We start from the raw sequence: 24801 nt of genomic DNA, 5'->3' as shown, positions 1-24801 counted from the left end.
ACGGGCGCAGTAAAGATTCTAGAAAAATAGGATTAAAGGATAGAAAGATAAAGGCACTAACAACACAGCCGAAACGCTCTGATTATGGAGACTAAAATCGCAAAGAGTGCCGAAAACGTAAAACGAATAAAAGCATAAAGGAGACTGACGACGAAGGCGATAAATTGGCCAAATTAAAGAATGCAATCAAATTTCATTTGACTTCGAAGAACATCGATGAGGAATCGCCACCGAACTAAAAGTCCCACAAATTCTTCCAAGGCAGATAAGTTTCATTGAAATCATATGTAAAACCCTAACACAAACAAAAGCAATGTGCAGGTGCACAAAGCACAGCTCTCGCAAAGGTCTTTACATCAAAAAGCATTAAAAGGTTGAACGAAGACAGATTAGAGACAGATCGCGGCGAAACGTGGCTCGTCAAAGACGTGAAAAATATCCCAACAAAAACGGTGGGCAAAAATAATAAAGTGAAATATGACTCCGAAGCAAAAGGAAATCATCTGAAAATAGGACAAAGGCAATGATTCATTATGAAGCTTATGCTTTACGACACTGAACTATGCACTCAGTAATTATAATCAGCATTCATCTTTCATTTCCATTGAATTTATAATTCGAAAAAAAGAGTCTGATTTATAGCTTATTGTGTTTAAATATTATTATAAACAAAATGCAATGCTATTGCAGAATTAATTAATGAGTGCTAAATATTAAATTATTTATGAAATCCCGGCTTTCAAGCAAGCAAACGCAATAGTAAAGATCACACATCCCGCTCTCCCATAAAATAATAGAGACAAACTCATAGAACTACGAAGAAGAGATTTACATAGAAAAGCACGAGTCATTTAAAACTTTTCCATATTCCCCTCAGGACGAAAATTTCGCACATTCTCCCTCTTCGATATCAGAGGGAATGATCGCTGATGAACTCATCAAATGGCTGCCTGTTTAATCTTCCTTGTCTGCCACGATCACGTCAACATCCATCGCAAACAGCATGGCCAACTATTCTCGAGACATCGACAACCTCGAGGAGCCTTGCTTCTGTAACCGATCATTGACTTATGCTTTACTGGTAACGAATTGGTTTGCCCCGAAAGCATTTGAAGAATTGTTCCGAGACCGCAAAATAAAATCGCGTTTGCTGTACGAATATAAGGTTTTGTATAATGGAAAAATAATAAAAACTGCAATTGATTCTTATATGCCCTTTCGGGAGGGTAAGCTGATCTTTGCTTAGAATGTATCGAACTCAATATTTCCATGTTTGTATGAAAAGCTTCTCGCGAAAATTTACGGCAGCTATGAAAATATTTCGCATAGTTTGGTGGAGATTCTGCAGATATTTACTCGATACCCCAGGCAAATTATACCTTATTATAAGTTTGTGGGAGAAGGAAAGGCAGAAAATCTGCTTTAAATTATAGATAGCGCATTTAAGAAAAAAAGCCTAGTGTTCTTCCAGACAAGGAACAGCGTCAGACTTGAAACCGTAGGACTTATCACCGGCAACGAATATCTTCTCACACGCATCGTAAAAATTCACAATAAAACTTTCCTATAATTCTTATAAATTGACGGCATGTCGTGGATCGGCAAATACTCAAAAATGCGCGCATTTTGGAACCTACAATCATCTATAGACTTAGAGAATCTCTAAGTGAACATCAGTCAGTTCAGTCGATAAAACTATATTGAAATTAATGACTTAGTTAATGTCACTCGACATTTTGTGGTTCTTCATAACAACTAACATTTTCACAAGAGCTCCATATAAGTCCAACCCAAACTGACGATAAATATCGAAATAAAAAAAGTTTAATGTATCAAAAGTATTCGGAAGAATATCACAAAAGACAATGAGCACAATTCCATGAAATAACAAATTAGACGCCAATAGGAATACAAATAAAACTATTTTAAACACCGAAGGCAGTATAAGCTTACTCACAACAAAATGCCACCTAATAATAACACAGAAAAACCTAATTAAATAATGATAGAAATAACTTTAGGCAATCGCATCAATTGCCGAAGCTTAATCATTGTCATCAGCCATTAACAATAATAGTAAGCCCATTTATATAACGTATTAAAGCCGAACAAATATCAGATAGTTGCCAGTAGCCACGTCTCGAACAAGTTTACAAATTTCATAAAATTCTATTAGCAGAGCAATAAACAATATTACCTTATCATATACTCAGAAGAAATTCCCATTAAACTATAAAGCAAATCAGAAAACTCAGTGCTCTATACAATTTTTATCAATTCCAAAATGAGTAATGTGCTTTTATTGTAGCAAAGTCACATTGAGGCGTGCGCTCGGATCGAGAAAATGGCTTATATTGGGATGATTATGGAAGCAGAAGGGGCTGACACACTACTCACAGATAACCAGAACAATATTAATTCTTATGGGTTACCCAGCTTCATACGAATAAAAGCTTGTCATAAAAAGTTTGGCCTCGGGTTTGTTTATATAATCCTGACACCCGAATTCAAGGACAAAATAAGCCTCGAAATTAATAAGAGCATCCTAAAGACTGAAGAAATCGAACTCATCAACAATAAGTATAATTAATAAGGTATTTATGAGTTCCAGGCCCCATATTAGGACTTGTACATTTTCAAATTTAATGGGAAGTATGTCGATGGTCAATGTTTCCCTCCTCAACAGTCGTTTAAAATCAAGGTCATAAAGCAGGGGAGCATTCAACGCTCCATTTTCAACTGATGGGCAGCTGTTGGCATTTGGGCACATCATCTGTCGGATGTTTGTTTCTTCTTTTAAATTTATTTATCAATAAATAATCTGATAATTAACGAATTAACGAATTAGCGAATTAGTGAGTTATCGGGATTATTGTATTTATTTATTGGTTTCTGAATTATTGATAATACTGCTAAAATATAATGGAATCAATTTTATTTGAGATACATGAGCATATCATTGAAATATTATTCGAACATCATTCAATATCATTCAACATTATTCAATATCATTCAATATCCTTCAACATTATTCAAACACCCTTCAGAGATACCAATTTAAATCAATATCATTACTAAGCATACTTGATCTAATTTAATTCAGTTAATTCAGTTGGATATATTTACAATAATGCATGTTCATTGTGAATCATCAGTTGAAGGATTTCGCAGTTTATATCCATTTTTACAATTACTGCACTTTTTTCTGTCGGTCGATATCATCGATTATCGTCCCAAAGATCTCCTGTGTTAGCTATAACGATGATTTTGAGGCATTTTTAAGTGTGGCTTCCTTGGCGTTATTATAGTAAGTCTGATAATCGCTCAAAAAGTATGTGGCGATCACATTATCGAGAGGGTCTTCAGGCTATGGAGTCAGAATCAGCCCATAAACACAGTCCATTATATGCCTGAATGTTAATGCTGGCGAATAGTTTCGATCGAATACACTATGGCAGATCCTACCTTGTTGGTTCATATTGCAATGATAGATTGGGGTGATGAATCTCACTTCTGGGCATCTGAACGGGTAGTCTCCAGGGAAGCTGGCGTATAATAAAAATAATCCATTTTCGTATGGGGTTTATTTCGGGCCAACTAACAAGATTTTCCAAATGTTTATATTTTCGCATGGGAAAATGGCTACAAAGGGATGTGGGTTATCTGAATAATTCTGAATCTATTTGGCTATTCTTTTCAAGTTTGCGTTTCCTGAGATTTTCTTTTGACCTTATGCGGATTGATATTTTTTGATTAGGTCAGCAGAATTGAGTCCTCCTTTGATTTATGGCATTTTAAACTCATGGAGGTCATTACTTAGATCAAAGGGTTTAAATCCAGCCTTTTAAAGCCCTACTCGGATTTATTCGTCCGATTTCCCAGATGTCAATGGCTATACTTTTCTCGATCTGACACTCAATACGGTTTCTTGCTCGAATAGTTTGAGACTTTCATCCATACTTCTTGTTAAATAACATTTCCCGCCAGTTGCAAGAGTGATACTTTTCAAACCCACACAGTTTGCTCCTACAGCAAACGAGTCCATAACAATGTCATTCGAAATCACAGCTTTAGCTGCATCAAAGATAGTATTAGAAGAAGAGGTGTCCTAACCGTCAGTTAAAGCAAGTATTCTCAAGATGCATTCCGGATATCTGGCTTTAAAATCCTTGAGCTGTTGAGAAACTTTCACGATGGAGTCATACAATTTGGTACCTCCTCTAGGATTTGCAGCAGATATGAGTCGATTAAAATCGTAGATGGCTTCAGTGAAATCGCATTGAATTTAAATTTAATCGTCAAAGAATACCAATGAGACGACATGTTCGAAATTGTATGCAATAGTTCGATAGGCCAATGCCTCGAATAGCAGTTTGCATGCTCCAATTCTGATAAGATCGGGCTAGTTAAAGAATCGGCCTCCCATGGATCCTGAAATATCGAACAAGACAACAATAGCTTATTTGGGCTCTCTTGTGATGACTGGCTTTAAATCCTTGATATCGACTATTTATTCCAAGTTTTACGTCTTGCCCGCTGCTGACAAGAGATCTAGGTTCACAGACTCCTCTTTGCCACTGATGACATCGAAAATAATATGCGGCTTACTGATATCTTTGTTACGGCCTAGATAGATTCTGATAGACTGTTATTTGGTATTGAGCATTAAGTAGTGTTCAGTTTTGTTTTTAATTTACAAAGCTTGGAAGACTTTCAATGCGCTAGATTATGCAACGATGGTTGTTTAATATTTGTTGGATTCAGTTACAGCAGGTAAGATAAACTCAGCATTTTTCACATATTTATTATTGGCACGAATAACCATTGTGATTGGGGCACCAGCGAGATCTGCTTGATTCGACATGAAGATATCGAAGTTCTACAGTAGTTCGTAATTATCAAATATGTCCGTTTTTGCTGGTTTTTTTAGCAATGGAAAGGAATATCCCTTATCGATCTGCTCCATAAGTTCGTTGCGATCGATCAGAATAGTGGTTGTTTGATCATCGGATTTTATAAGACTTGGAGTTTTTATTGGTTTTGTTGTTAGCCCGCACAGCTTTTGAATTATTATTGTGCGCTCTGATTCGTTAAGTTCTTCGGCGGATAGGTTTATTGATTTCATCGCTTCGAAAATGTAACCGAACAAGTCTCTAATGTGCAGGAATATATTTTTGGGCTATGTCGAAGGAATTGGGCTGCATGCTTTTAGATAATGCCATAGGGTCGTGTATAATCCTTATTATAAAGCAATTCGATGAGCTTGAGAGAGAAAACCTGCATTTAACAACACCCTAAAAGCACAGACAAGAGTCTCATTTGATGTATAATACTTTAAAAAAGCAAGAACTTTGTTCTTGTTTTCATGAGTAAGGTGATGTCCCAAGGCGAGCAAATGAGATTTCAAGACACGAAGCGACTATTATTCCTGGGGATGAATCAATTGAACGTCCTTATAGTAAAACTTATCAGAATAAGAGCCAGGGACTAAGTTCGAAATAAGCCTGAAGTGCAGTTACAGAATCGAGTCAGCTTTAATGTTGTAAGTTTAGAGCGCCTCAACGTCATTAGTGAGAGGATTATTGGCAAACTTGATGATCTGATTTGCCGGATGTACTGCAGTTTCTAAGAAGATTTTATATTTTAATGCTAAAAGAGTGCCTTTTAGCGATGTTTTGATACTAAAATTCTACTCAGTGTCCTTCTATATTTTGAATGTTATTTTGATTTCAATCTAATTTTCTTTACTTTCGTTAAGTGGCTCCTAGGGAATTATATCGCTGAGAGTCTTAGTGGTCGTGAAGATAATGTTGTAGCTTCTAGAAAGATCGAGCTTGGGCATTTTTTTATGGATTAAATCCAAGTTGAACAGTAAAGGTTGGCCTTCTTGAGTGTAAATAAGAGCTTTCAAAGCGGAATCTAGATTTAGTTGTTTAATAATGACTGAGCTGAATTACCAGAAAGTTAAATGCTCTATAATTGAGGACTCTATAGCAAAAGGGGTTTTTTTAATTTGTGGGCATGAGAAAGTGAATATTTTGTTTTTGGGGTAGTCTTCGGGCAGAATGGGGAACTTACTGTTGCTCAAATCAATAATGGGCACATTTGTGACAGATATATTTTGTGCAATATTGCTTTGTTTTTGTTGTAATGGTATCTGAGCATCTTGCGAATTAGAGCTAAGTATTTGTGGGGGCAAGTTGGCATCTTTATTGGCATTGATATTGTTGGCTTCTATATGTATTTTAACTTTGCTATCAGTGAGGACATCATCAACCTAATCGTCAGAAGCCAGCTAAAAATCATCATAATCTTTAATCGCAATCTTTTATTAAGATGCAATTTGTTTTTTGGCAACAAGTTTTTCATGGATGGATTATTTGAGCTCTAAAACTTTGGTGGCGGCAATTACAAACTTAAACTTTCCTTGCAATGAGCCATCTGATTTAAAAAGTTCGATCATATAGGGTTTTCCTTTTTGGGCCTACATTTTGGATTTTCTTGCTTGATAAATTATATATCTTATTCTATAACACACATATAATGGCATTATAATTGTTTAATTCTGGTCATCACATTTAACTTATTTTCCCTATCATATATAAGCAATATTGTCTTATTTATTGTTCCTAATAAAAGCTAATGTGAGTATCGGCAATAGAAAAATGCAAACGCAATACTTTAACTTGTTTGCGGAGAGACAAAAAAATTATCTGTTAACATATCTAAATCAGAATCTCAGAAGCATATCATTAGAACTTTTTGATTATTTCGGCTTTATTTTCAGTCTTCGGGCAGTTTTATGAAATTTGTAAAAGCATCGCAAAAAGAGACGATTGCCTTTAAAATAAGATACAGGAAATTCTGCAGAAAGGCGAAGCCATAATTCGATATAAATATATTGAAGATCCTCTATTATAATTTATTCGTATCTATCTGAAGAGAGAGAGAGTCGTAAATTAGGGGGTTGGGGTTGGGGTTGGGGTTGGGGTTGGGGTTGGGGTTGGGGTTGGGGTTGGGTTGGGGTTGGGGTTGGGATTGGCGTGAATATGATCATAATAGCATATGATTTTTCATTGATTTTTCAAAATGCATAGATGAGCCCTTGAATTTAAGTTATGTGCACTAAATATAATTTTATATGAACAGATTACCAAAAATATGGGGGTTGGGGTTGGGGTTGGGGTTGGGGTTGGGGTTGGGGTTGGGGTTGGGGTTGGGGTTGGGACGAATGGGATAGGGGTTGGGGTTGGGGTTGGGGTTGGGGTTGGGTTGGGGTTGGGGTTGGGTTGGGGTTGGGACAACATTCGTTTTTATGCCAAATTTGTCCTTAACGATCAATCTGCTCCTTTAAAATCAAAGCATTATTAATAAGAGGGAAATAGATCAATTTCTTCGCAGTGTAGAGTCCAGCCAAGACTAATATAGTACAATAATCTATGGAATAAGAGGTAAAAAAATAGCGTTATTCATAATAAAACTAAAGATAATCGGACAGACATTTCGACGCATGGAATTGATTCGGGAAATTTTGTGAGAACTTTAAAGTAGTTAGAGTAAATGAAACCCTAAAAGTTCGGAAGTAAAATTCTGATGCATTCAAGGAGCGTAACTGAGCCTCGAAAAAGACAAATGAAAACTTCATTGGAAAAATCCAAGAGCTGTTCTAACTCAAATCATTTGGGCAACTGTCCTACGAGGTCATTCTTAAAAACAAAACTATAAAAATGCATTGAGAGAAATTCGATAAAATCATCTTTTGGACCAAAGAAACAAAAAACAATGAAATAACTGACATATTTTGCATAGGTGCGTTAGTAAAAACAGACAAAATTACTGAATAAATTAAGTAAAGCCTTAAACAACGTTAAATTGATTCGAAATCTTCCACTTTAAGCCGATTGATTGCTAGTATATATTAAATAAATATGTAGATAAATGCTATTATTTATTTTAATGATAAATTCTCTTTATTCATGAATTAGTTTGCCATTAACAGAGGTAGCAATCCTGCAGAAGAGGACTTCGACTCTCAACGTCGGTTTATGTTTTATTCTGAAAAATACGACCCGAAAGTTGCAAACTATCGCCACGAAGCTTACATAGGTCTTCATGAAGAAAAGTCAGTTGATAGGCCAAACATCTCTGATCGAATCAGCGTGTTTTCAATCTCAAACCCTGCAATAGTGGCCAATTCTCTCGATACATATAATGAAAATGTCCTGTTTCTATACTAAATGCTGGGCACCTTTATCTTTGTGTATGGTCAGACTTGTGTCTATTCAAATATCGGAAACAGTGTTCAAATTTCAATCCTTTTGGTGGTTTTAATACCTTTATGTGGCCCCTTCAGTGGAGCCCACTTTAATCCGTCAGTATCATTAGCCTTCTGTCTCCGCAGATTTCAAAGCTTTCGACTCAACATTCTTTGGCTGTATTTGAAAACTCAGGTTGCGGCGTCATTCATTGGATACATAATCGGATACTGGTTGAATTCGGGAATGTTAACGGACAGCTTAATCGCGACTCCTTAGAGAAGCCTAACCCAAATTGTATTCTCCGAGATGATAGGCACTTTTCTGCTGATATTTTTTGTGTTGTATCTATCAGACTCTGAAATCAGTCCGACTCGAGATTCGGCCGCTGCAACAAACTTAGTCATTCTGCCATTAATTTATATGGCGAGGAAGTCAGCGAGCCTTTCATACTTATCCATCAATCCCGCCCTTGCCCTGTCGAGTGGACTCATTCAGCTATTCGTCAATCTTAGTTTGGAGCCATTGTACGCATATTTCTTTTTTACGATTGGAGATTTGGGAGGTGCGTTGCTGGCAGTTCTGTTTTACAATAAACTGTATTTTTAAATAAAGCAGGAAATCCTTGAAAAACGCAGGCAGAGGCAGGCATAGGAATAACGGAACATGCAATTAACGAGTTTAAGTCCTTTGGCTCCACATAAAGCAATGGTATGAAATTGTATAGTTTGCGAAATATATCTATCATTGATCTATCTGAAAACAAAAAAGTATGCTCATATAAGATTAATACAAAATTTCGATATAGAAGCATGATTGATGAAACTGATATTCCTACGCTATTATATTAAACTAATAAGTATAACCTATAAATTGCTGTGTACATAATAAACTGATATTCATATGTTTGTTTTAATTTACTTTCCATTGGTAAATTCAAAAGTGTAATTTTTAAATCATATAATTGACTTTGCCTTTATTAAATTATAACTCTTCCATTTCGAGTATGAAACTGAGTTTTCTTTTTCTTATGACAGCCACGTACTGCCAATCATTCGCCAATTTAGTTTGCAACGGAGATTTTTAGGCGTATTCAGCATTCGGCTTAGGTCTGCAGTGGGGGTATCAAAAACCAAACATTTCTTGTTGGTATACTGATAAAATGTAGGAATGGTAAGTGAAAGTATTCCCAGGAGCAAGGGATCGATCGAAGGTAGCCGATTTAAAGACGGATGTGAATATTCGTTTGTGCCAAACTATCGCGTTGGAGATTGAGCATACTTACACATTGAGCTTCGATTTCTTTTCTGAAGCAGGTCTGACTAATATGAACTTAAGTGTCGAAATGAATGGGAAAGTGATCATTGCCGAGTTCTTACCGAATGAATGGATGTATATTGCTAAAAAGGTCAATATCACAGCGAACCAATCAAGCAATAAGATTTGCTTTTCTGAAACTCATGACTTTGGATTTGGGAGTTTTTATAATGGTGGATGTTTAGATAATGTCACAATGATTGAGTATATTGCTTCTTCTGCAAGCGTTTCAACAAACACATCCACAAACACATCCACAAACACATCCACAAACACATCCACAAACACATCCACAAACACATCCACAAACACATCGATAGATGAAAATACGACGATGAATAGCACAGCGTTATAGGAAATTCCATAGAATAAATCAGAAAATATTTCAAAAAAATAAAAGAAGATTGTTGTGATTAATTTTACAAGTTCTGTGAAGGAGTTAGAAAATCTCGTGATTTTTCAAAGTGATTTACGATTTGATTAAATCCCTCCGTATGTCTTATCGAAAATTAGTTTCGATGTTTACTTTGAAGGATAAATTCAGGAGAATGTTAGTTTTTATAAAGATTAGAATGGGCTGTTCGTCATTCAAGTAAAAGTTTTGCGAAGCTACGAATTATCACAAGTTGCAATTATAACCAAAGATAAGCTCTTATTATAGGCCGAAATTGAGTTAATCTTTAATATCGATGGAAAATTAGTCCAATTTAATGTCTTATCAGAAAAATAGAAGAATCTGCTCATCACAGCATCGTAGGTATCAGAAAATTTAGCTTAAACTGTCTCATCGCTGCAAAGGTTTCTCTCGAATTCACTAAGTTCCTTTTTCATCATCAGCCTCCTCAACTTTTGGAACTTGAGTCTGATGTACTACTTTGTCCCTATCACACTACTGCCTGGATTCACGAAACATATCTATGAGGCCATGCTCAAAATATTGTTCATAAAGGGCAGCCTTCTGACGTGGATCTCTGATTTGCTTGGATACAAAATTGAAGTGAACATTGAGGACTCACTGCCATAATATGTGTCCAATTTCAAACACGGATATTTGTGGTTCAGAAGCTTCGGCATTTCGAGTAAGCTCATTCTGAGCAATTACGAAAACGTTGCTTTGCTGTTGATTCTCGGAATCAAACTATTGCTGGTAAAACTGCTTTTACAACTGAACCCTTTCAAAATATTCACAAAATTGAAAATTGAAGTCAACTTTGCGATAATAGTTTTGATGTAAGTCATTGCAATCTGCCCATTTGTCATAATCTCCTCTGCCATTGCGATTCAGTACAGTCCCACAGATTTCATAAATAAGTGCGAGAAAATAGGACACTACATCCTTCTCTTTTTCATGGCTTTATTGCTGCCCATGCTGCTCGTCTTATTTTTTAAAAGCAAAAGTAAGTGTAGTAAAAATGAAGATGAAGAGTATAACGAAAAAAAAAACGAGGAAAGTAAAATAAGTCAGTTTCGGCAATCGGCTTCGGATATGTCAATAAAAAAAATGTTCACAGAGATATAAGTCGAAATTCTTAGAGCTTAAGCTGTTGAAAATAGGCAGAGGCAGAATGAACACTACTGCCAAATCATTGAACTGCTTATGAGCATCGCCATCCCATCGCTGATGATAATCGGATCGACCGCAGCCTTTCTGATAGGGACTTCGACGATCCTCGCCTTTCGGTTTGGCTTTTTGGTTTAAAGGAGGAAGAGAGTTGGAAAGAAGTTCTTTGTTTCAGAAGTGGTGAGCAACCTGATTTGGATGGTTCACCACGCCACTTTCTGTCTTTTGGACATTGTGGACCGCGAAGTTTCAAGAAAGCTCCTTTCAGCAGAGGCGATTTTGGAAGTATCGAAGTACTGTGGGTTCATTTTATTGGGAACGGTGTTAGTCGGAGGGTCATTCGAAATCTTGAAATTCATCCTGGGACTGTTGGGGGGCGTTTTGGCCGTTGTAAAAAATGTTTGTAAATTATGTTCAAATAACTCAGTGTCTCCTTCGCTCAGCTTCGAAGGAGAGTCAATTCATTAATCTAAAAATGCTGCTGAAGTCAAAGCATATTCTAAGCGTGATGAAAACGAGCGAAGTAAAGATTCCAGAAAAGTAGGATAAAAGGATCTAAAGCTAAAGGCACTAAAAACATAACCGAAAAGCTCTGATTATGGAGACTAAAATCGCAAAGAGTGCCGAAAACGTAAAACGAATAAAAGCATAAAGGAGACTGACGACGAAGGCGATAAATTGACCAAATTAAAGAATGCAATCAAATTTCATTTGACCTCGAAGAACATCGATGAGGAATCGCCACCGAACTAAAAGTCCCACAAATTCTTCCATGGCAGATAAGTTACATCGAAATCATATGTAAAACCCTAACACAAACAAAAGCAATGCGTTGGCCCACAAAACACAGCTCTCGCAAAGGTCTTTACATCAAAAAGCATTAAAAGGTTGGACGAATTAGACAGATTAGAGACAGATCGCGGCGCAACGTGGCTCGTCAAGGATGTGAAAAATATCCCAACAAAAACGGTGGGCAAAAACAATAAAGTGAAATATGACTCCGAAGCAAAAGGAAATCATCTGAAAATAGGACAAAGGCAATGATTCATTATTGAACTTATGTTTTAGATATACTTAATTATGTTCCCTAATTTTTTTATCCTTCTTTACAAAAATAATCAGTATAATTAATTATTAGATAATCAATTAAAGCAGATTCTGAATTGCCAGACATACCAAACTCTAATTGCTCATATGAGTACTTATGCAACGATCGCATGGGGCCTAAGAAGATCAAAGATTTACAAAATTAATAAAATTACCCAGCTCATTTTCCCCGAAGTCTCTGCTTCTACGATCATCTCTTCCATTTTGGCAGTAGTTTAGTTTTAATTAGTTTTAAATTTGAGATTAAATTCAATAAATTCAAAACCATAGATAAAAATAATTGAAATAACTGATGTGAATAAAAATAATATTTCTTTCATTTTTATTTATTAACGAGATATATTTGTTGAATTCAAATTGTAAATCGTTCGATCTCAATCTTCGATAATCTCATCTCATCTCATATAGTTAATCATTCAATCAAATAAGTTACCTTCCGTCATCTGATCTTAGATTCTCGAACCTCCAATCACATAATAATTCGTTAAAAGCAGAATATATGAAGAAATTTATCTATTTATTTGGTGAAAAATATTCTTGGTCCTCATTTTTTAATTAACTACTTTACTTATTAATTTCAAGTTTATATAAGAATTATGATATGTAATTAATATATATATATACAGATCATTTTCCCATTCCCTGTGAATTTATATGACTGTGCAATATATTTTAATACTAATTATTTTGTATTGGGATGGGAGATAGTTACACCCATAACCCCCATTTGAAGCGGGATCGCCTTCCTGTAGAATAGAATAATAGAATAATAAAATAATGACCTACTTTTTTGGTGCTTTTATGGCGCACCGCCGGAATAACAATCTCCACATCTAACTTCATGAGTTTAACCTCACTCCATTATAATATGAAAATTATTATTATGTAATTAATAAAGTATAAATAGTATTTCTTAATTTTTATGATACGACGCAAAATATGCTTTCATATAATCATTTTTTTATTCTGAGATAATTCCCTTTTTCCTATCTGTCATATTTTATTTTATTTTTCCTGCTTTAATTATTTGATGTATCTTTCACTTGCTATTTTTGCAAAGCAGCCTAAAATTTTAATTGATAAGTATGATAATTCTAAAAGATAAATTTTTTTGGGTCTTTTCTGCTTTCTTATGTATTATTTTTAATTATTTTCGAGAACAACTTTTTGTTTATCAAAACATTGAGCGATTTATCCTATTAATTTGATTATTTTTTATTGGAACTTTCAGTACTCTCAATAATTTTCTCCTTATCCTTCTTAGAATTTAAGTTTCTTCCTTTATTTATTTTACCAACGAGCACATTACTGACATATTTGATGGAATTTTCATTAGAATTGTATAATTATTTCTGGATGTTTTATTTATTATTATTCAGGTAAATAATATTATTGGCAGATATTTGAGGTTCATTAATTTATTAGATTTATTTTCTTGGCTTTTTTGGTTTAATCGATTATTATTAGAGTTGATGGGGGAGCTGTTAGTTGTTGGATTAAGGTAGGGGAGCAACTGAATTTTTTGAAAACAGTACATAAATTTTTTTAAGGACATCAAAAATGCCCTCCAACAGTCCCTGAACAAATTTTAGGATTTCGAATGAGCCCCCGGCCAACACTGTTCCCAATAAAATGAACCCGCAGTATTTCGATATTTCCAACATCGCCTCCGCCGAAAGGAGCCTTCTCGAAATATCACAATCAAGGATTTCCAAAAGGCAGAAAGTGGCGTGGTGAACCATCCAAATCAGGTTGCTAATTACTTCGAAAATAAAAAACTTTTTGCCGACTCTCTTTCTCCTTTAAACCAAAAAACCAAATCTAAATGCGAGGATGATCGAAGTCCCTATCAGAAAGGCTGTGACCGATCCTACCACCAGCAGTGAAGGAATGGCGACGTTTAGGAGAAGCTCAATGGCTTGGCAGTAATGCTCATTCTTTTCCTGTCTCTCTTCGGATTAAGCCGCCAAGATTTCGACCTCTTACTCTGCAATCTCTTTCTTTGATTTTCCTACATTGCTTCCTTTATTTTCCTCACTTTTTATTTCGTCTTACGAAGACTTACTTTTAAAAAATAAGAAGAGCAGCATGGGCAGCAATAAAGCCATTATAAAGAGAAGGACGTAGTGTCCGACTTTCTCGCACTTATTTATGAAATCTGTGGGACTGTACTGAATTGCGGTGGCAGAGGAGATTATGACAAATGGGCAGATTGCAATGACTTACATCAAAACTATTATCGCAAAGTTGACTTTGATTTTCAGTTTCGTGACTATTTGGAAAGGGTTCAGTTTTAGGAGCAGTTTTACCAGCAATAGTTTGATTCCGAGGATCAGTAGCAACGCGGCGTTTTCGTAATTGCTCAGAATGAGCTTACTCGAAATGCCGAAGCTTCTGAACCACAAATATCCGTGTTTGAAATTGGACACATATTATGGCAGTGAGTCCTCAATGTTCACTTCAATTTTGTATCCAAGCAAATCAGAGATCCACGTCAGAAGGCTGCCCTTTATGAACAATATTTTGAGCATGGCCTCATAGATATTTTTCGTGAAGGCCGGCAGTAGTGTGATAGGGACAAAGTAGTACATCAGACTCAAGTTCCAAAAGTTGAGGAGGCTGATGATGAAAAAGGAACTGAGTGAGTTTGAGAGAAACCTTTGCAGGGTTGAGACGGTTTAAGCTAAAGTTTCTGATACCTACGATGCTGTTATGAGCAGATTCTTCTATTTTTCTGTTAAGATTTGAAAATTCACTTACTTATCATCGATTTTGAAGACGAAATCAAGATTTGCAAATGCTTTTTTAAATTATTAATTGCCGATAATTGATATTTGTGAGAGATCATAGCTTCGCTGTATTTTTATTTCGATCATAAGGAATCCATTTTAATTTTTCGAAATAGTGACTTCATTCTGACGTTATCCCTCAAAGTAAACATCGATATAAAAATTTGTTAGTACGAATTATTAAGCCTCAGTAGGGGGATAATCGCTTTAAAGGAGAACAGTGTTTTATAACTCAAAGACAGAACTCCTGAAATTGATTACCTTTTGGAGTATATATGGAATCTTTGTCTCACTTATTGTATTTATTTCACTTATTGTATTTGTTTCACTTATTGCATTTGTTTAATCAGTTTAATTCATTTAATTCGTTTAATTCGTTTAATTCATTTAATTCATTTAATTTGTTTAATTTGTTTAATTTGTTTATTTTGTTTCATTATTTTCATTGATTATCCCTTTAGGGATCGATGCGCTACTTGCACCACCCGATTAATTGTTATTCGATTAAGGAATGGAATATTCAATAAGTGTGATATTATCAATATTGCCGCCCTTAGAATACCCGAACAAATCGAATGAAAAGTAATTATGAGTCTAAGAAAAACAAAGTTGATTATTTTACTGCGTTGCAGTCAGGTTAAGTGACTTTTTGATGGTTGTGTTTTAATTTGGTAAGAATGCACTGCCGATGACTTCCCCATTCATTTTTATTTTTACGTCCATATTTGTCATACTCTTTAAAGAATAGAAATCAAAGCTCAGAGTATAATGATGTTGAATCTGCAGCATTACATTTTGGCACAAATTGATGGACTATGTAGTAATTAAATCCGCTGTTTTTGATCTGAATCTCTCGTCTAAAAACATTTTCACCTAAAATGCTTTCATATCACTGCAATACCAACAAGAAGTATTGGAAGGTTAGTTAGAATAGATTTCCTTCTTATCTACGAAACCCACTTGATTGAGTACATATGCCTAAAAATCGCCATTGCAGATTAAGTTGGTGAAGTTGGCATAAGTTTGAGAGATGGCTGCGAAAAAAAGAATAAAAATTGGCCTCATACTTTTTGTTTTGAAATAGAATATTAAAAATTAGAAGAAAGCGTGAATTTATAATGCGGAAAGAAGAAGAGCAAACTCTGAATTGCGAAATTGGGGAAATAAAATAATAAATCATAATCATAATGAGCTCTTTCATCATCCCTTGGCCTAATAGCAATGGCTGCTAAGATTTTAGCATATTCCCATATCTGCTTATCTATCTTTTACGATGTTTTATAGATGCATCAGCATGAACTAATAAGGCTATCATAAGACCAGCTTTTAATGATTAATATGAAATTTAAACAAAATTTCTGCCCTTTTATCCCGAAGTCTGCATCGACGATCATTTCTTCCATTTTGACAGCCGTTATAACGGTTAAAAGAAATTGATAAATTTAAATATATATCGAAGAAATTAATATATGTCTAGAAGTATATTATTAATTTATTTCAATTGTAATAGAAAGTGTGCTAGAGTATTATAAGTGTTAAACTCTTGATTAAAAAAATTGGATGAAGGTGAGCGGCAATATAGTGATGTCTATCGGTATTTAGTCAGTTCACTCTCATTCAACAATTATTTATGCTTATAGGGATTTGGGTGGTTTGGGGAGGTACGTTGCTGACAGTTCTGTTTTTACGATAAATTATATTTAAATAAAACAGGAAATCCTTGAAAAACGCAGGCAGAAGCGGTCATATGAATAGTGAAACGAATTAACGAGTTTAAGCTCTTTGGCTCCTCATAAAACAATGGTATGAAATTTCATAGTTCGCGAACTATCATAAATCTGTCTTGAAAACAAAAAAATAGACTCATATGAGGTGAATACAAAATTTCAACATGGAAGGGAAGCATAATCTATTAAACTGATATGCATATGTTAATACTTCTTCTTAAAACATATCGAATGAATTCGGAGGACTACAAATAATTATTCAAACCAATAAAGATGGACTTATAGGAGAATTTGTCGAAAAATGAAGTGATGGGAAACATAGAAATATTTTAAATTTGAGTAGCTTGAAGGACGAACACATGAAAAAGGCGAAGATTGCTGATTGATAAAAATTGATAATGTAATTTAATGATGAAGAATATGCAATAAATAAAAGAAATAAAACCAAGGAGCAGTTTAGGGAAATTATTAGGTCCCTCTTTAAAATTGTGAAGCCAAAAAGTCCCCTAAACCTAAATTAGGACTCATTTGTATTTGTATTTATGTGTCGCATTTTTAATTTCTAATAATATTTATGCACATAAAACTATAAATCAGACTCTTATTTTCGAAATACAAATTCAATGGAAATAAAAGATAAATGTTGAATGCAATTACTGAGTACATAGTTCAGAATCGTAAAGCGTAAGCTTCATAATGAATCATTGCCTTTTTACTATTATCAAATGATTTTCTTTTGCTTCGGATTTATATTTCACTTTATTATTTTTGCCCACCGTTTTTGTTGGGATGTTTTGTATATCTTTAATGAGCCACGTTTCGCCCCGATCTGTCTCTAATCTGTCTAATTCTTACAACTTTTTAATGTTTTTTAATGCAAAGGCCTTTGCGAGAGATGTTTTTTGTGGGTCGATAAATTGTTTTTGTTTGTAGTTTGATTAGAATTTGATATGAGTTTTCTATAAATCTTATCTGCCTTGGAAGAGTTTGTCAGGCTTTTAGTTCGGTGACGATTCCTCATCGATGCTCTTCGAAGTCAAATGAAATTTGATTGCTTTCTTTAATTTGGCCAATTTATCGCCTTTTTCGTCAGTCTCCTTTATGCTTTTATTCGTTTTATGTCTTCGAGACTCTTTACGGTTTAAGTCTCCTGAATCATAGTATTTCGATTCTGTCTTTGTTGCCTTTATCTTTCGATCCTTTTATCCTACTTTTTTATAATCTTTACTTCGCTCTTACTTATTGCGCGAAGAATATGCCACTGAGTTATTTGGACACAATTTATAAACATTCTTTACAACAGCTAAAACGCCCCCCAACAGTCCCAGGACGAACTTCAAAATTTCGAATGAGCCTCCGACCAACACCGTTCCCAATAAAATGAACCCGCAGTATTTCGATATTTCCAACATCGCCTCCGCCGAAAGGAGCCTTCTCGAAATATCACAATCAAGGATTTCCAAAAGGCAGAAAGTGGCGTGGTGAACCATCCAAATCAGGTTGCTAATTACTTCGAAAATAAAAAACTTTTTGCCGACTCTCTTTCTCCTTTAAACCAAAAAGCCAAACCGAAAGGCGAGGATCGCCGAAGTCCCAATCAGAAAGGCTGTGACCGATCCTATTATCACCAACGAAGGAATGGCGACGCTTAGGAGAAGCTCAATGACTTAGCAGTAATGCTCATTTTTTTTCTGCCTCTCTTCGGTTAATGCCGCCAAGATTTTGACCTCTTACTCTGTAATCTCTTTCTTTGATTTTCCTACATTGCTTCCTTTATTGTCCTCACTTTTTTCTTCGTCCTATGAGGGTTTATTTTTTGAAAATAAGACGAGCAGCATGGGCAGCAACAAAGCCATTAGAAAGAGAAGAATGTAGTGTCCTATTTTCTCGCACTTATTTATGAAATCTGTGGGACTGTACTGAATTGCGGTGGCAGAGGAGATTATGACAAATGGACAGATTGCAATGACTTACATCAAAACTATGATCGCAAAGTTGACTTTGATTTTCAGTTTCGTGACTATTTGGAAAGGGTTCAGTTTTAGGAGCAGTTTTACCAGCAATAGTTTGATTCCGAGGATCAGTAGCAACGCGGCGTTTTCGTAATTGCTCAGAATGAGCTTACTCGAAATGCCGAAGCTTCTGAACCACAAATATCCGTGTTTGAAATTGGACACATATTATGGCAGTGAGTCCTCAATGTTCACTTCAATTTTGTATCCAAGCAAATCAGAGATCCACGTCAGAAGGCTGCCCTTTATGAACAATATTTTGAGCATAGCCTCATAGATATGTTTCGTGAATCCCGGCAGTAGTCTGATGGGGATAAAGTAATACATCAGACTCAAATTCCAAAAGCTGAGGAGGCTGATGATGAAAAAGGAACTTAGTGAGTTTGAGAGAAACTTTTGCAGCGATGAGATGGTTGAAGCTAAAGTTTCTGATACCAATTTTACCGTTATGAGCAGATTCTTCTATTTTTCTGATAAGACATTTACTTGAACTGTTTTTTTATCGATATGGAAAGTTAAATCAATCGATTTAAAGAGCTCCTCTTTGGTTACAATTTCTATTTGTGATAATTCGTAGCTTCGCAACACTTTTACTGTAATGACGAGCAGCCCATTTTAATCTTTCTAAAAACTAACATTCTCCTGAATTTAACCTTCAAAGGAAATATCGAAATTGTCTTTCAAAAAGGCCTGCGGAGGGGCTCTATCAAACAGAAAATCACTCCGAAAAGTTACAAGATTTTCTAATTCTATCACAGAACTTGTTAAATTAATCACAATAATTGGTTTTAATTTCTTTTCTGCAAAACTAGATTTATTCCAAAGACTTTCCGAGAAAACTGAGCTATTCATTGTCAAGTTTCCATTTATTAATGTGCTATTTATCGGATTTCCATTTATTAATGTGCTATTCATTGTTAAGTTTCCATTTATTAATGTGCTATTTATCGGATTTCCATTTGTGGATGTGCTATTCATTGTTAAGTTTCCATTTATTAATGTGCTATTTATCGGATTTCCATTTGTGGATGTGCTATTCATTGTTAAGTTTCCATTTATTAATGTGCTATTTATCGGATTTCCATTTATTAATGTGCTATTCATTGTTAAGTTTCCATTTATTAATGTGCTATTTATCGGATTTCCATTTGTGGATGTGCTATTCATTGTCAAGTTTCCATTTATTAATGTGCTATTTATCGGATTTCCATTTGTGGATGTGCTATTCATTGTCAAGTTTCCATTTGTGGATATGTTTGTTGAGACGCTTGCAGAAGAAGTTGTATACTCAATCATCGTAACATTATCTAAACATCCACCCCTTAAATGACCAAGGAAATCGAAGATACTAAAGTTATGAGTTTCAGAAAAGCAAATCTTATTCTCAGATTGGTTCGCTGTGATATTTACCTTTTTAGCAATATGTGTCCATGGATTCGGTAATAACTCGGCAATGATCACTATACCATTCATTTTCATACTTAAGTTCATGTTAGTCATACCTTATCCAGAAAAGAAATCGAAGCTCAATGTGTAAGTATGCCCAATTTTCAGCGTAATAGTTTGGCACAAACGAATATAATTACTCGTCCTTAAATCAGCTACCTTCGATAGATAATTTGCTTGGTAGAGCACTTTTACCTACCAATCTTACATTGTATCCGGATACCAACAAGAAATGTTTGGTTTTTGATGGTCGTAGAAAGCATCCACACCGACTGACGTTACAGAATAGGTCTAAAAATCTCCGTTACAAACTAAATTGGCGAAGGAATGGCAGAAGGTGACTGCCATGAAATAAAGAAGACTCAGCTTCATAATTGAGATGGAATGGAAGAGTTAGGGTTAGAATATAATATAACAAAGGTATAGAAACTTATATAAATAGAAGTCATTTGAGCAGTGGCTTCGAATGCAATATAATCTATGAAAATCAATTACTGCGAATCTTGATGAAGATAAAAGAATGGGACTATAACGAAGCAAAGGTCTTGTTTTTTGTAAATATATAAATATATATATTATTATATTAATTCATATATTTATATATTTAATTAATTATCTGATTCGCTTGAGAAATTATCTGAGCAACAATAAATTCAATTTGGCTTATTTGCTAACTGTTTTCAAACATCTGATATTAATTAACGTGGGTGTGAATACATCTTAATCTATACTTCTTCTGCGCAGAATATTCGCAATAAACACAGTTTAAATACTTTATTTTACCTTTCAGGAATTTATTATGTCTCATTTCGTTACGATACTCCATTCATTTTTAATTCTGATGTGTTTTTTTAATGAATAGTCCAAATGAAGTTAGTTTTGATAAAGATTATGTGGGATTGTTTTTTAATATGGCCAAAAGTGAAGTGAAACGAAGCAGCTACAAGCTGCATTTATGGGCATTAAGATTATTATGTGAGGATTCTGATCTATTTTCGTATAATTTCAAATGAAATCTTTAGCTTTAATTAAATAGTTTCATCGCTGCAAAACTTTCTCTCATCTTCACTAGTTCTTTTCATTATTAGCCTTTAAACTTTTGGAATTTGAGTCTCAATTCTATTTCCGATTTTGTCCCTATCACACCACACTACTGACATCCTTCACGAAATTATCGCTAAGGCCATGTTCAAAATTATGTTAATAATAATGTTAATATGATCAATTAAAACTAATAATAAAATAAATAGGAGTTTAAATGATTCTGAAAAGAACGAGCTGAATGAAATGATATATAATTTTATCATTTTCCTGATTTTTATCTAACAATTCTATTTACTATAAACCAGAATTGAGAACAAATTTTAAAGAGATAAAATATAAAATAAAGAAGGATTCAATGCTTATATATTAGTCCAGATTCATTTATAGACTTATATATATTTATGCTATTATTATATTCGATTAAATTTAATTCAAGATCAGAACTCAGACGATACTATCTTGTTTGAATCTCCCATGGCATTTATAAAGTAGCCTTCTTCCTATGAATGAACCTGCTGACCTATGCATGGTTTGGATATTGTCCCAAAGAACAAGATCTCCTTTCTTCCATTAGTGATCATACCATTCCATTTCGTTTGTCAGCATTTATATGATTGAGGGAATAAAGGTCTTGTCTTAAGTTTTGGTCTTTTTGTCCCTGAGACTATGAAAAGAGAGATATATGGCTTCCATTCCATTAAAGCTGTGAGTACTGAATATTTTATGTTCGGTCAGTTTGGACTTGAGTTCAATTTCAGGCTCTCCATAGAGATGGAAGTCAGGAATAACATCGAAATTAACGATTCCGTCGCTATTCTGTAGTCTTTCATAAATTTTGGGATATTTTTATTTTATGAATGTCGCCGCTTTGACAAGGTCCATAAAATGTGTATTTCCCCCTTTTTAAGGCTGTTCCACGGAGTACAAAACGTTATAGATGGATTTGAAATCTTGGCCCCAAAAGTTTCCGTCACTATGCCAATAGGTTGCCTCCTTTGCCGAATCCTTTAAGCTGCCGTCATTTAAAACATTTCCTATCCGAGATACTTGCTTGTACAGGATCAACATTTTTAAATGCCATCGCTTCGGGTAAAACGATCAGCTAATCGAAAATTCCACTTGTGAATTCAACCATATCTTTCGGCTTAAAATTGGCCTTCGGAATACAAATGATCCCATGTTCTTTTAAAGCACTTAAAATAGCTGGTTTTTGTCCGACAAGAAAGTCGACCTAACATTTCGGGAAGACAAGGGAATAACCGAGCTTTCTCATTTTATAGAAATAAATTTTATTAAAAGTTGATTGTAGAATGATTTAATTATAATCAAATGATTTGTTTAACTTAATTATTCCTATCCATATAAACTACCATTAAAACGAAAAACTCAATAATAAATAAAAACACTATAAATTTTAAAGTCAGACTGAACGAAAGACATACTAAAAATTTTAGTTTGGGATCGTATTAGTATTTTACTATTTAGAAGAATTGGCATTAAATTCGAGTTGATCAGAAATTTTATTGTTTGGATGGTTTAAATAAATTATCTTGAATTTTAGAGTATTGTTACACAATGACAAGTTTCACGATTTTATTTGCAATAATTGCCTTGCTTTTCGTGCTTGCTGGACTCATCTATTATAAGCTGGTTGCCGGGCCCAGGAAATTGATGAAGTGGTATAAAGATACTCTCTAAGGGATGGGATACAAAGTTTAAATGTATGACCATGTGGCAATTGGAAGCGGAGCCGTCAGCCGTATGATCAAAGACACATCAGAACACTGGGATCAGTTCTATACAATGAAGAAAAATGCGACTGGACTCGATATAGGAATATTCAATGTTCTGAGCATTGTTGTAATTGAACTGTATAACCCTGAACTCATACAATAATTTTTCAAGCCAGAACATCCTTATCTATATCACAAATTTTAGTTTATGATTGCCAACATTCGAAGATCTCTCGGGCACGGAATTGCATTCAGCGAAGGTGGGTAATGGAAAAAAAGACGAAAGATTATGAACACAGTATTTAACTACGACTTTTTAAAGGCAAATATCCCGAAAATTATTCGTATTTGCAATGAAAATTTTGAAAGAGTTGAGAGCTAATCGTTTGAGAAGTACCCATAAGACAAAAAATCTGTAAAGATGGATGTTCTTGAGTTATTTTCTTGTGTGTTCTCGAATGTCATGATGGAGTGTTTCTTTGGAGTCAGCTCAACATACTAAAAGATCTAAGGGCAGTTAGTTGCTATGTTTCTTTCCCAACTAAATGTTGATATCACAATTCAAGGCTTTACACCCGTCGGAATGTTACTAGGAAGCAAGTTCTTGAATTTAGGGCTGAGAGAAAAAGACAGGTCAATAAATAATCGAATCAAGATTTTGAGAGCTCTTGCAAAATAAAAAATAGACCAAAGGATCGAATAAATTAAAAAGAATGGACCGAAAGAGAAGTATGAGGATATCATTGAAGCCTTAGTGGTCACAAAGAAGATATAACTAAATTCTTCAAACAAAGACAGCTACGACTATAATGAGCTTATTGAATAATTTTGCACATTTTATACTGCTGGCACAGATACAACCTCGCATTTTATTCAAATGATGATATACTATATGATCTTGAACCCCGAAATCTAAGCGAAAGCCCGGAAAATAGTTTGTGAGATTATCAAATCAGATGCCGATATAACAGTCGACAATCTCAAACAGCTCACATACGTGGACTGGATTCAAAATGAGACAACGCGAATGTATGGGCCAGGCAGTGGGATATTCATCAGGAAGGTTCAGAAGGAGCACTATATCCGAAATATACCTTTGCTTTAAGGAATCGGAATTACTATTCAGCCTGTTGCTAGTCATTTCAGCGAAAAGTATTATAAAGATCCAATGATTTTCCGACCAGAAAGATGGAAAAATTAATGTGATTAAAACCATATCTACGCATTTGGAGGGTTTAGTGGAGGGCCTCGCAGCTGCTTAGGTAAACATCTGGCCCTTCTCTAAAGCAAAATCGGCCTAGTAAAATTCCTGATCCGCTATAAATCCTGGAAACTTCCCAAGACTAAATTCAAAATGTAAATGAAGTTCTTGCCATAGCCCGAACCAATGAATTTATCCGTAGAACTTCAATGATGTGTACCCTGAATATTGCATAAATAAACATATATTTTTTAGTATCAGATTTAAGATATAAACAAAGCCATACATACATACATAATTGCCATCATAAAGTTCCTCATGGACTAATAAAAGAATCGTAAATCTTTCCATGCAGCATTATCGAATTCCTCAGGATCAAGGGACAACGGTCGAAATTTATTCACATTAATTGGAGAAGATATGATGGAAATGAAACCATACAAATCTAAATTCTAAATGTAGATATGTTTAAATCAAGAATGAGTATAGGCTCAGGAACCAGCAGGATCTCACGCGATTCAGATTTATTAAATAGACTCTGCAAGGAAGATTAATCTAAATCATCAAAATCGTTGAGTAGGAATGTAAGCAATTCCAACATACGCAATC

At 34.7% G+C, this 24801-nt stretch overlaps 1 protein-coding gene across 1 annotated transcript; it reads left to right on the top strand.

The window, feature by feature from the left end:
• The first annotated feature begins 1003 nt into the window (after positions 1-1003).
• LOC148298767 (uncharacterized) lies at positions 1004-24313 on the top strand. The gene is made up of 3 exons (XM_088276653.1): positions 1004-1081; positions 23704-23761; positions 24098-24313. The coding sequence occupies exons 1-3, from the start codon at positions 1004-1006 to the stop codon at positions 24190-24192; spliced, it is 231 nt and encodes a 76-aa protein (XP_088132779.1). The 3' UTR covers positions 24193-24313.
• The last annotated feature ends 488 nt before the right edge of the window (positions 24314-24801 follow it).

Source organism: Brachycentrus maculatus, unplaced genomic scaffold, assembly GCF_059751285.1.
Source record: "Brachycentrus maculatus isolate JH-2025_06_01 unplaced genomic scaffold, ASM5975128v1 h1tg001628l, whole genome shotgun sequence".
Taxonomy (NCBI): domain Eukaryota; kingdom Metazoa; phylum Arthropoda; class Insecta; order Trichoptera; family Brachycentridae; genus Brachycentrus; species Brachycentrus maculatus.
This window is presented reverse-complemented; position numbering and strand designations above follow the sequence as displayed.

Coding starts and splice junctions, on each gene's coding strand:
- LOC148298767 (XM_088276653.1), top strand. CDS start 1,004: ATGGCCAACTATTCTCGAGACATCGACAACCTCGAGGAGCCTTGCTTC. Junction 1,082..23,703: donor CATTGACTTATGCTTTACTG/GTAACGAATTGG, acceptor TAAATTAAAAAG/AATGGACCGAAAGAGAAGTA. Junction 23,762..24,097: donor CTTAGTGGTCACAAAGAAGA/TATAACTAAATT, acceptor CTTTGCTTTAAG/GAATCGGAATTACTATTCAG.